Below are 13457 nucleotides of genomic sequence, written 5' to 3' on the forward strand. Positions count from 1 at the left end.
AAATCTCTGGGTTTTAACAGATGAAGCCATGAATATCCAACTGGATATTTTTATTTTTTACCATGCATCAGGGCAGGACAATATTGCCTAAAATCAAAACTTTGATTCATCTCATCTCAATTTCAATTAATGAATGATTATTTTATCTTCAATACAATTATTTATTTACTTTTTATTTTTCCTGTCTCGTTATGTTGTCATTTGTACTGTAAATATGCTCAAATATTAAAAGGTATTATTTTTTACTTTCTATTCATGATATTAAAATAACTGAAGTAAACAAACTCTTTATGATTATTTAATGAAAGAGAAATCATCTCATAACTAATTATGTAATCATTTATACTGTAAATATGCTCAAATATTAAAAGGTATTTATTTATAATTCTAGTTTCTATTCTGTATGATATTAAAATAATTGAAGTAAACATACTCAATGATTATTTGATGAAGCAAATCAAACCACAAATTGCTTGAAATTGAATTCATCAAATGTACAGATACACATTTCAGTTTTAGTGTAAAAGAAAATTTTCATTAAAAAAAAAACTTTTCTTTTTGCAAACAAAATAATAGAATTTTTCATTGTCAAAAATAGAAAACAGCCAGCAACTCTTGCAAACAAAACTAAAGATTTAACAAAACATCAGGGTAGGGCTGCACGATATTGGAAACACCTGACAGTGCAATATTTTGTTTTGCTGCGATTATATATTGCGACATGAATAGCACTGTTTGAAAAGATTTGTATAATTTAGATCGACTGGAGTGATCGAGTCCCTGTCTATGAAGTGCGCCTAAAATATATTAAATTACAATCATATGACATAACATGGCTTTCTGTGGAGTCCAATAGTATTTATATACAAAAATGTAAAATAGCATGATCATCATTGTATAAATAATTCGATACAATGTTATAAAAATAATATCTTTTATGTTTTAATATTTAATTAAAAAATCTAATCCTGTGATGCGACTATTGAGGATACAAACAATGCAATATCAACGCTCAAATGATATATTGTTTAGTCCTACTTCAGGGCATTAAATACTGCCTATTTAATTTATAGAACTTGGCCACATTAGCAGAATGAACTGCCAGCATAACTCTCTTATAACTTAAGGGTGAGTGAAAAAAATAATAATAATAATAACTATTGCTACTAATAATCTGCATTCGCTCAATCTGATTTGCTGAATTGAAAATCCGGATGATACATGTGTGGAGGGCCGCGGGACTTTGAATCACACTGTTCCTGCTGTATACCAAATAAAGCAGCAATAAACAATATGATTTACCTGACATATGAGAGACTGCCGTTCTCTTTTTTTTTGTCATATGAACAATGCACTCACCGCTCGGCCAGTTTGTTCACACACTAATACGTTTTTAAAGCAGAAGTATTAACAGGATTAAAAAACTAAATGACCGACATGTGGAAACTAATAATTTTGGTTTATTTCAATGAATCGTCCAACCCTACCATGGAATCACAAGATTTTTCTGGTTTGCATTTGGTTTACAATTTTCATGGATTACATTTCTTAATACTACACACAATTTAACTATAAACTCTGCATAAACTCTAATAAATAAATCTCCATCCACTGGATTTACACTTACGAAATGCAAACAAGCTGAAACACAAAGCTTCTCTGATTTATGAAGCCACTGAAAGCTTTTTGAATATTTTGTCTGATGATGGTTATTTGATATAAATCACAATTATTTGAGAAAACGGCGATAATTGTGCAGTTTAAATTTCAGTCACATTTTGACACTGAAATTAGGGAAATTTAAGCAAACAAACAACAATTAAGTATTATTGTGCAATGGTTGTTGAATGGTTTTACTGCTACATCTTAAAAAAATGCTAGTTGCTTTAGATAAAGGTTTCTGCTAAATAAATAAATGTCAATTTCCAGTTAAAATTTAGTTTTAAAATATATTTAAGTGCTGCAGGAAAAACAAGCATAGGACTATTTAACAATGCTTCAAAGAAAAAAAACTGAAATATTCAGGTTTGGTAGGCTCCATTTTGAATGTAAAGTGGACAAAGACAAAAATATTTGTTAACATATAAGTTTCACTGCATTTTGCTAAGTTTGCATCTACTTTTGAAGTATTTTTACAGTTCTACAGACAATAAAAAACATCTTGGCGACTATTCAATGTTTCCAAGATATAACAAAAGAATTCATTAGGCTTATAATGTGAAACAGACCAGGTCATTCATTAGAATTGCTGGTTTTAAATACTATTATACATTATTATTTATCATAAAAACAAAGATGCATGATCATGACATACCTAGCTAACACTTTTATAAGGGTTTTTACAGATTTCATCAGATAAAATTTAAGACTTTAAGATCATTATGAATGAAATTTCAGATTAACACAAGGCTAAACGCCAAGGATTTTTTCTAATGGCCCAGTTAAAACATAAAAAAAAAACATTAAAAACAAATGTTATTGTAAGGAAGATAATTAAATCATACGTTTATAAACAGTTGGTAAATAGAATTAATAAATAAACATTTGTCAAAACTTTTATTAAGATGGAATTATTGTGATTGAATGGGTGTTGGCCTGATTGGGTAGCCTTTACATGGACAAAGGAAAATTAAGACCAGTTTAAAATGATTTAAGACCTACAACACAATATTTCAGTGAATTTAAGACTCTTTAAGAACCGCAGAGACCATGTTTATGATCACTTTTCAATTGTATTATTATTTACAATTTCCAAAAAATTTTCACTCACAATTATTAACTATTGGTTAAATTTTTTTGTGAAAATCCTAAAGCATTATTGTCAGGAAAATGTGTACTGGTATTATTTCACTGGTTTGCAAAAATATAGAAGAAAATACTGCCAGTGTTACACACATTTGTGTATTAACTTTATGGTAAAGAAAAATGTCTTTTGTCTATAGTCAAACATCTCTCGCACACCTGAATGGTAGCAGGCAGGTGCGTTGGATAGAGGACATAATGCATAAGAGAGAAAAAACCTGCGTACTGCTGTATCCTGCAAGAAATCCAATATTTACTGAGATAGCAACGTTTCAGTCATGAGACCTTTGTCAGGAATTTTTTTTTTTTAAATCATGCACTTGATTTGCATTTGCAAAAAGGGAGGAACACAGCATTTCTCTGTTTTATGGAAATATAGAAAGCTCACAGATAACATCAAAGAAGCATTTCTTCTTTTTTCCAGAGTGGATTTCCGCAAACCAATGCAAAAAAGAAATGTAGTGACTACGTTTACATGGACATCAGTAATCGAGTTATTTGCCATAACCTGAACAAGACAATAATATGATTAAGGTGTTTTACATGCGTTGCTTTTTGAATGTTCGTTTCATGTTCCCGTTTTACATGTTATAGCATATAATTAGAATAACATCATTGCGTCACAATATCCATGTTTCCTCCGGAGTGTCATGTAGTTTCGTGTGTTTCATTTTAATTTGTCGACTTGTTGACTAAAACTGCAGTTTGGCGCTTTCACTTCCATTCAGGAACATTTCATGCATGCCCCCCATTAGGGCTGTGTAATTTGGGGAAAATTTCTAATTGTGACTTTTTGACAGATATTGCGATGTCGATTTGATTTGCGATTTAATTTTGAAGTCAAGCTTCAGCTCAATAATATGTATCGTAGCTTCTTACTACTAAAAAACAGTGAGCGGAACTGAAAAGATATCAACTTCAATTAGCAAAGAACTCCAAAATTGCACTCGATTGTGCTTTCCTGTTTGTTTTTTTTATTGTGGTTCTTCCACATAATTCGTTTACACAATTCTGATTGGGCAGAACAAAAGTGGAGTTAAATAACATATTTCATATCGCAGCCTCTTGCGATTAGATAGCGATTCGATTTCAATTAGTCGCACAGCCCTACCCCTATAATAAAGATATTGGACGAGAGTATGAACTGCTGGAAGAGTGTTGTTTTAATGGAATTTGATACCGCACGTGTATGGGGTAAAAACCTCTGCATTTCACAATGCAGGTGTCTGTGGTCCTTCAGTGACTCGGTAGGTGCAGAGAATAGTGTCAAACAGCCATGTGTGTATAGACTATCCAGTTGCAAAATGCGGTGAAAATCCTACACAATGGTAATAGTTTGATTGAGGTGTTTACACGTCTGCACTCCAATAACACAACTACGGCATACTCCACATGTCCTAATTCCTTTTCTGTTTAGTTTAATAATGACCTTAATCTGATTAAATTAATCAAAAATCCCTGTTTACATACATTGTAGACTCTTAATTAGGTCTGTCACAATAATCAATATATCGACTTATCGCACAACACATGACTATGACCTCAATCATTTAGGTGATGCAATATCAAGCGGCAACGTCCCGCTCTCCCTCGTGAAGCAAATACGCAAGTAACAGAAACTGTAATTCATTGAAATTCTGCTTGTCCTGGCTCCACTATAGAGCAAATTTCTATTAAGCCCACTGTTAAAATGGACAAATTTACAAAAGAAAAAAGCTGTTTACAGCTTGGTACAAAGAACGATTTTGGTTCATATAGCTAATATTACCCTTCATGACAACTGTGAGGGGGTGAATTTTTTTATAACTCATCCGTTTCCTTTATATTAAGTCTGTATAATTAAGGGTGTGGCCACTAAAGCGACAGCTAGGTCTCGCTGGTCGCCGTCATGTCATTCTGGCTGATTAGCCGCTGAACTCATCATATTTTTGTTTAGTTTTATGTGGCTTTAGACAGTCAGTTGCTATTTGGAATTATTTCTTACAATTATCAGATGATATGGCATGCTGTGTGTACTTAACTGTGCTTATAAACCATTCACGTGGCCTCCATTTTCCAGGTGAGTGAAATTTTATTCTTAAATACCATCTTTATAAATGTATTTGTTTTATTTAGGATCATTTATCATATATATTTTTCTTTAGAACTTGAATGCACTCCAGAATCTGACAGATTCATTAGCTTAGGCTACAGAACAGTCATCTGAACCATTATCATACAGTGTTATGCCTGGATTTTATTAATGGCCTAGCATTTACTAACACAGACTATATTTTAAGTGTTTGGAAGTTATTCGTGCTTTCCTCCTGTAGAAAAACATCATAAGAACAATGTTTAGTGGCTCAATGTATTACAACAGTGTTTTTAAAAGTCTAAACACTTTATTTATATAGTGTACAACCAAGCACATGTGGTCAGAAAACAAAGTCGCAGGTAATGAAGCATTAAGCATTTCTCTCAAAGAAAAGCCTGTCTAAGCAAAATGCTAGCAGGCGTCTGTAGCTCCGCACACACTCCGCCTCTTTGCTTTTGTTTTGTATGATGTGTGACCAAAATGGCGACGGTTGGCCACGCCTACTCGTATCTTCTTTTGCGTTCTTCAGAAACCTATGGGTGACGTCACGGATACTACGTCCATATCTTTTACAGTCTATATGCAATATATAATCGTCACCCCCCAAAAAAACAAAAAAAAAAAAACAATATCAGCAACATTTTAGCTCTAAAGGTGTCAGCATGCTTAAAAAACACTATAGTATTTACTATAAATTACTTATTTTCATGTGAGTGTCTAACAAATTAAAATAGATCTGTTACTTTACTCTAGTTATTTTTACCTTGTAGATTTTTGTTAACATTTATTATTATTATTATTATTATTATTATTATTATTAATTTGTTTAAGATGTTACGTTTTCACATTCTGATTCTAACACCTAGTTTAGGGTTCATACACATTTTTTTCCAGGACTTTTCCAGGACTTTCAAGCCAATTTTCACAACCAAATGTTTCATATATACGTGGTAAATCATAAGAAACGTTTACATTTATTCCAGCATATCATAAAACACACAATAGTTTCAATTTATTTATCTATGTAAAATAAATGATGCTTACACAGCACTAATAATGTGAGAGCTTGTTTTTGGCCAAGAAAAGAAAAGTAAAAACAACTAACCTCCATTCTAGTATACAGATATTTGTCAAACAAATTTTAGATAAACTTAATAGTTTTTTTAAACAAGTAATAGTAGGTAAAACTACTTCTATTATAAAGCTGCGATCACACTGCACTTTTCGCTCCATAGACTTTCATTCATAGGCATTCGAATGCAGCAGACCAGAAACGCAAGCACGCGGCAAAGTTTCGCGATTCACTGCATTTAAAAGTTCAAGCTTGGTGAATTCTTACCTGTGAAAACACATCAGGTGATTGCGTAAGACCAATAGAAGATCATTTAAAATAAGACATTTTAAATATGGAGCAATCGCTGACTTTTATTAATGACTAATCATATTGTTACTTTACTCTAGTTATTTTTACCTTGTAGATTTTTGTTAACATTTATTATTATTATTATTATTATTATTATTATTATTAATTTGTTTAAGATGTTACGTTTTCACATTCTGATTCTAACACCTAGTTTAGGGTTCATACACATTTTTTTCCAGGACTTTTCCAGGACTTTCAAGCCAATTTTCACAACCAAATGTTTCATATATACGTGGTAAATCATAAGAAACGTTTACATTTATTCCAGCATATCATAAAACACACAATAGTTTCAATTTATTTATCTATGTAAAATAAATGATGCTTACACAGCACTAATAATGTGAGAGCTTGTTTTTGGCCAAGAAAAGAAAAGTAAAAACAACTAACCTCCATTCTAGTATACAGATATTTGTCAAACAAATTTTAGATAAACTTAATAGTTTTTTTAAACAAGTAATAGTAGGTAAAACTACTTCTATTATAAAGCTGCGATCACACTGCACTTTTCGCTCCATAGACTTTCATTCATAGGCATTCGAATGCAGCAGACCAGAAACGCAAGCACGCGGCAAAGTTTCGCGATTCACTGCATTTAAAAGTTCAAGCTTGGTGAATTCTTACCTGTGAAAACACATCAGGTGATTGCGTAAGACCAATAGAAGATCATTTAAAATAAGACATTTTAAATATGGAGCAATCGCTGACTTTTATTAATGACTAATCATATTGTTTAAACCTGCCCCTTTTTGCAGCGCCGTACAACCGATTTTTGCAACCACAACCTCTAGTGTGAACACAGATAAAGTCGCTTTGGACAAAAATGTCTGCTAAATGACTAAATGTAAATGTAATTTCCATGACTTTTCCTTGTGGGCTTTTCTGTTTTTCCAAAACTTTTCCAGGACTGGAAAATGCCATGTTGATATTCCATGACTTACAGGTTATCCATGACCCCTGCTAATTATTAAAATCACTATAATTAAATAAAATTAAATATTCTTAAGAATAAAATACTGCCTTCTTTGTAAGAGTGTACTTGCATTATGATGATATTATATTGTCAATCTGGCATTATAAAATAAGTGGCACAAAATTACAATAATATTGTTTATCGCATTATATTTTGGTGCAATATATCGTACGACGAAAAATAGATATCGTGACAGGCCTACTCTTAATCAGAGTATTGTCCATATTGCATTAAAATCAGATTACTGGTGTCCATGTAAACATACTCAATGATTATTTAGTTAATAATTTAGTAAAAGCAATTCTTTTCACAAAATAACAGAAATTAATCACTTTGGAATTAAACATGCTTGCCATAAAAACACTGTAGCCCCAAGCAAATGCTTTCTCTTTTAAGATTTACAACAAATACAGAAAATTAGCTGACATTTCATCAGTGTAATCTTCAAAAATCTTCAATTTCAAACGGAAAGGAGTATAATCCTAGTCAAACTATTGTCATTGCTTTTTTTTTTTATTTATCTCAGCCATTTTCTGGTACTGCAGTGACGCCACCAGCAGATGTAGGAAGAACTAGTCAGGAGAGGGGAAAAAAAACAACTTGCAGGCTGAACAAAAACAAATAGAGATGCGTTGTTGCGTACTTATTTTTGTGTTCGTCTCGACATCTATGATAACATTATTGAGCCCACAATACTGCTGCAGCTCCAACGTACAAAGAAACACAGATGAATGAAAGTGAATACACACGCACAATATGGACACCTGGCCATGTGACAGGAAGAGCCTTGATAACACTCAGACAGAAAAATGAGCTCATAACAGGATTAGCGATTGACGACGCACGGTTCTTGTCGAACGCGTGTATGTGCGTGCGCGCGCTTGAAAAAGCACCGTCATTCTCCTCTGTCCCTCTTCGCAGGCTGGAAGTTGCCCTGCAAATCCTCCAAAGTATCCACCATTATCACTTCAAGCTCATTTTGCTCCTTTAAAAAGGGAGATGCATTATTTGCGATACTTGCGGATCGCCTCTCTCTGCTACAGTCTACTTCTGCTGCGAGTGAGTGAACCAGCGAGTTAAAAATAGCCCTCTCTCTCTCTCCGCACTACGTTTACATAAGCGTGCAGCGGGGAGCAGTAGAGGGGGGCCACTTCCGGTCTAAACGGCTCAGGCCAGCATCTGATCCACAACAACCACCAGTGGCTGAGGGAGAGGACAGGACACACACATATACAGCACAACATTTCACCATATAGTCAACAGTGTTCAACATGAAGCGTCTAGCACTAGCTTCACATTCTGTCACTTCAACCCTCATCGCATTTCTAATTTCCCTCTCAATTGTGTGCATAAATCAGTCTGATACATGTAGTGTGCTGGGAATGCCACACAAACAGCTTCAGCCCAGGTCGAGAGCAACCAATCGGACTGTTACAAGATTCCAACGCAACTAATATCACCTGTATTAGCAAAACACTCCACAGTTAAAAATAAATCCAGCATTCAGAATGAACAGAATACTCACTACTGCGCGCAGTCGATCAGTTGATATTCATTGGATCTTTCGAAGCAAGCTTTCACCCCTTCATCCTGCCACAGGGTTTTTGTGTGTTCATAAAATTCCTGTTGAGAAGAAAAGTGGAAGAGAGGACAAGCCCATAAATAAGCTGTCGGAATCTTTTACACCGCTGTAGTTTGGCCATTTTGTCAACATGTTTATTTGGTTTGCAAAGACGCTTTAAACTATGCTATCCTGCTGAAAGAAATCAATATATTAAAAATATTATTATTGTTCTTATTTTTAAAAAATATTTCATTTTTAAACTTTTGCACACAAGGATACCAGATTTTAGCTCACATTCAAATTACAATTAGACCATATTTTTTAGATTTCTTAATAGTTATCAGTAATCTGTTGTCAGATTACAGCAAATTTAGGATTCGACTAGGGCTGCACAATATTGGAAAAACTTCCATTGCAATATTTAATTTTTCTGCGATACAGATTGCGATATTGAGCACAAATTCTACCAGATTAAAAGAAAAGCTCCATTTGGAAAGAATTCATAATTTTAGATTAATTAGGATTATTTTATAGGGGAGATCATCATCTGCATAAAACATAATTAACCAATTAGGGCTGCACAATATATGGTTTCCGCATTTATATCGTAATGTCCACAATAGTCACATCGCAGGATCTGCAATGTCGAGCATTCAGACACACAAATTATATTGTTTGTAACTTTAAGAAACTGTAATTGTATTCATGTATGAATACGATGAAGACTATACTGGGCCGTTTTACATTTGATTATACATATTGCAGTGTATACTACGAGACTTCCAGAAATCCATAAAATACTGTTTATTTAGTTTGTATCTTTGCTGTACTGCATTTATCAACACTCGTGATTGGTTTAGTATATTTTATGCAGATGCACTGCTCTACAAAAACATAGCAATTAATCTAAAATGATGAATGATGACCATATTGAGCCATTCATTTCATCTGGTAACAATATACTCAATATTGCAATATGTATTGCAGAAATATTTTATATTGCAATGCCATTTTTTTGCAGCCCTAAAACCAACCACAAGCATTCTCTCAAAAAAACGAGGTGTCCTTTTTATTCAGACTACTTATTTAAAATAAGCTAAAACACAGTTCTTTGTTTAGTTTTTTTGGAGGGGGGGGGGGGGTTAATTGTTTTATGTTCAATCAACTTAAATTTGTAAGAACTAATAAGTTAACTTAAAGCCTTCAGGTTGTTTCAACACATATAGATTGTCTGGAACCCAGCATTTTTTACAGTGTTGATAAATACAGTAGAGCAAAGTTACAAATTAAACATTCTTTAATATTCTATACACAGAATTAAATAAGTAAAACAACACTCTGTATTCTTCATTGTATATGTACATAAATACAATAATCTTTCTTGAAGTGAAATTCTCACACAGTGACCGACATAAAAAACAAATGCAAATGATAAAGTTTTGGGTAACTTTTTGGTTAAACTTTGCAATGACTCCACAAATCAACTATGGCTCCTGATAACTATAATCTCGATTCGACATTGCAGATCCTGTAATGTAAATGTTGTGGATGCGCACATTGCTATATCAATGCTCAAATGATATATTGTGCAGCCCTAGTTTCGACAAAACAACAAATATATATATAAAATTTCAAAGAAGGGCTAATAATTCTGACTTCAACTGTATGTTATTAGCCACCCTTCGAAATTTAATTTCTTTTTTTTATATTTCCCAAATTATGTTTAACAGAGCAAGGAAATTTTCACAGTATGTCGAATAATATTTTTTCTACCGGAGAAAGTCTTATTTGTTTTATTTCGGCTACAATAAAAGCAGTTTCTATTTTTTTAAAACCATTTTAAGGTCAAAATTATTACCCCTTTTAAGCTATTTATTTTTTCTATAGTCTACAGAACAAACCATTGTTATACAATAACTTGCCTAATTACCCTAACCTGCCTAGTTAACCCAATTAACCTAGTTAAGCCTTTAAATGTCACTTTAAGCTGTATAGAAGTGTCTTGAAAAATATCTAGTAAAATATTATTTACTGTCATCATGGCAAAGATAAAATAAATCAGTGATTAGAAATGAGTTATTAAAACTATTATGTTTAGAAATGTGCTGAAATAATCATCTCTCCATTAAACAGATATTGGGGAAAAAATAAACAGGGGGCTAATAATTCAGGGGGTTTAATAATTCTGACTTCAACAGTATGTGTGTGTATGTATATGTGTATATATATGTGTATATATATATATATATATATGTGTATGTGTATGTATATATATATATATATATATATATATATATATATATATATATATATATATATATATATATTTTAATAGAATTTCAGAATTTGACAAGAGAATGGACATATTTAGTATACCAACAAAAAAACAGAAATGTTCACATTATGCATCTTGTCTTGTCAGTTTTTTCGGAAAACATGTATTAAAAATGCACAAAACAACATATGCAATTTATGTATAACAAAAGCCACATTTATAGAAGAGTTCAAGACAGAACTAAACAATTCTGGCCGCCCACTGCAATCCAGACATGGTGGTGAAGCATGAACAAGCGTTAGAAATGAGAAACTTCCAATGTGAGCAAATACAACATGACGAGAGACACAGACAGAATGGTCTCACCTTGCTAAACTGTTTATATGTTGCAGCATGAGCCTGAACAGTAAATGGACTAGTTCACAAAACACAGAACAAAGTATTCCTGACCAGAAATGAAAATTTGCCTGGCCAGATCTTTTATCTTGTACGTTTAGAAATGGTTGCATTCAATTTGGCACAGATTCTTCATCAAAAATAAAAGTGCCACTACTCTGCTGAATGTGTAGGACAAAAGCCACACACTTCAGGATCACGCCACCCACCAAATTCACTGCACCTTACATTTCTATTTTTAACATACAACTATCAGAATTTTTTAACCATAACAGTATATTGTGATATATTTGATACACCAAACATTGTCGCATCTGCTAATACAGTGTTTGTTTCCTACAGGATTTTTCCAGCTGTGGCGGCAGGCCTTTTTCACACAGATCTACCAACTACCTGTGGCGTTATTTCAATGACAAATGTCGTGAGCGCAGTATTACGAGTCGAGATCGCATTTATGTAATAGCCTACAGCATGCGAATCTCTTTGCTTGCGCACCAATTTCCTCTGCTCATGCACAAAGCTTCTAGCGCCCTCAAATACGCGCTGCTCAAGCGCAGACAGTGTTGCCAGATTGGATGGTTTCCCACCCAATTGGGTGGTTTTAAATTTATTTTTGTGGGTAAAAAGTGACACAGGCGGGTAGTGTAAATTTGGGAGGTTTTGCAACGGCGTTCCCGCCAGCCCCGGTCTGCCCTCATAAACCTGTTTTGATCTCCCAAATAGATGCCATAGCTCCAGTTCTTCGCATACATATGCTTAGAACGGTGTATAAACGCTTGTGATCTCCCTCCCCGACACAAAATGAATGAGAAGCTGTAATGTAGCCGTGGCGGGATGAATTTTGGCTTTGCGTCCCGCCATGGAAGAATAATTGTAGTGGAAACCATGTAATAAATATGCAAATATATTTATTATTAAAAATAAATGCATGCTCTCATAGACACAAAACATGCTCCTTACAGGTCAGAGGAGATAATTCGAGGCCTCAATTTATTTTTGCACACACAATATTATTATTATTATATATTAATGAAATTATTATAGATAAACTTTAGCAAACCAAACAGTTAACAAAATTTGGCTACAGTTCGTATTACAGTGTCCTTTTACGGTGTAATTATTTACAGTATAATAATAAAACAAAGTATGCTAATAAAAAAAATTGACATAAGATAATAAACAAATCACAAGTAAGTAGCATAAGTGAGGCACACCAGACAGTAGCTTTTAAAAGACAAAACATGACGTTCTTGAAACAAACCTTTATAATTATATATTTGAAATGTTTCTTCTACAACATGCAAATTATGAATATTCATTATCTTTACATTTATTAATTAAATGTACAAACAATATATAGACCATTACAATGTGGTCATGTCATTGGCCCATAAACAGTTCCTGCTTCTTCTCAAACTATTTCATAACTGTAACAAGAGACAATTCAATTATAATTTAACATTAAAACAGCTATTATAACATTATTTATCAATATGTGGCTTTATTTTATTCTCTGAAGCAATAGAAATTAAAAATGTAAAACAGGAGATACGTTGGGAACATTGTTGTTGTTTACATCCCTCAAAATAGTGTATAGGTTACAGGTATAGGGATTTTACAACCTCAGATTTAAACTTCAGTTAAAATAGCCAAACAGTTGGTCATCTCATTTAACTTTAATGTTTTCAATTAGTTCAAATTGAAATGATTGATTGAATTGAATTGAAATAATCTGGTTAAAACTACTTTGTTTATTATATTAATGAAAACTACTAAAATTAAAAGTAAAGAACATGAGAATCAATCATCTCGTCTACATCTGTCTTTCTCTCCACTTTAAAAATAGTTATGCTTATACGTATTGCCAGCTTCCGTCTCACTTCGTAGCTTAAATTTTTTTTAAAGAAATATTTTCACTTGGCCATACAAACAGTGCAGAAATAGCCTTCA

The 13457-nt window shown here is 33.0% G+C and overlaps 1 protein-coding gene across 2 annotated transcripts in view; it reads right to left on the minus strand.

The window, feature by feature from the left end:
- The window catches only part of gnas (GNAS complex locus), a 58055-nt gene that overhangs the window by 24115 nt on the left and 20483 nt on the right, over positions 1–13457 (minus strand). For both annotated transcript variants that reach the window (XM_056460510.1, XM_056460512.1), the window contains exon 5: positions 8798–8895. In XM_056460510.1, the coding sequence (XP_056316485.1) occupies positions 8798–8895 (98 nt within the window). The remainder of the gene's footprint in view (positions 1–8797; positions 8896–13457) is intronic.

This window comes from Danio aesculapii, chromosome 6 (genome assembly GCF_903798145.1).
Source record: "Danio aesculapii chromosome 6, fDanAes4.1, whole genome shotgun sequence".
Lineage (NCBI taxonomy): Eukaryota > Metazoa > Chordata > Actinopteri > Cypriniformes > Danionidae > Danio > Danio aesculapii.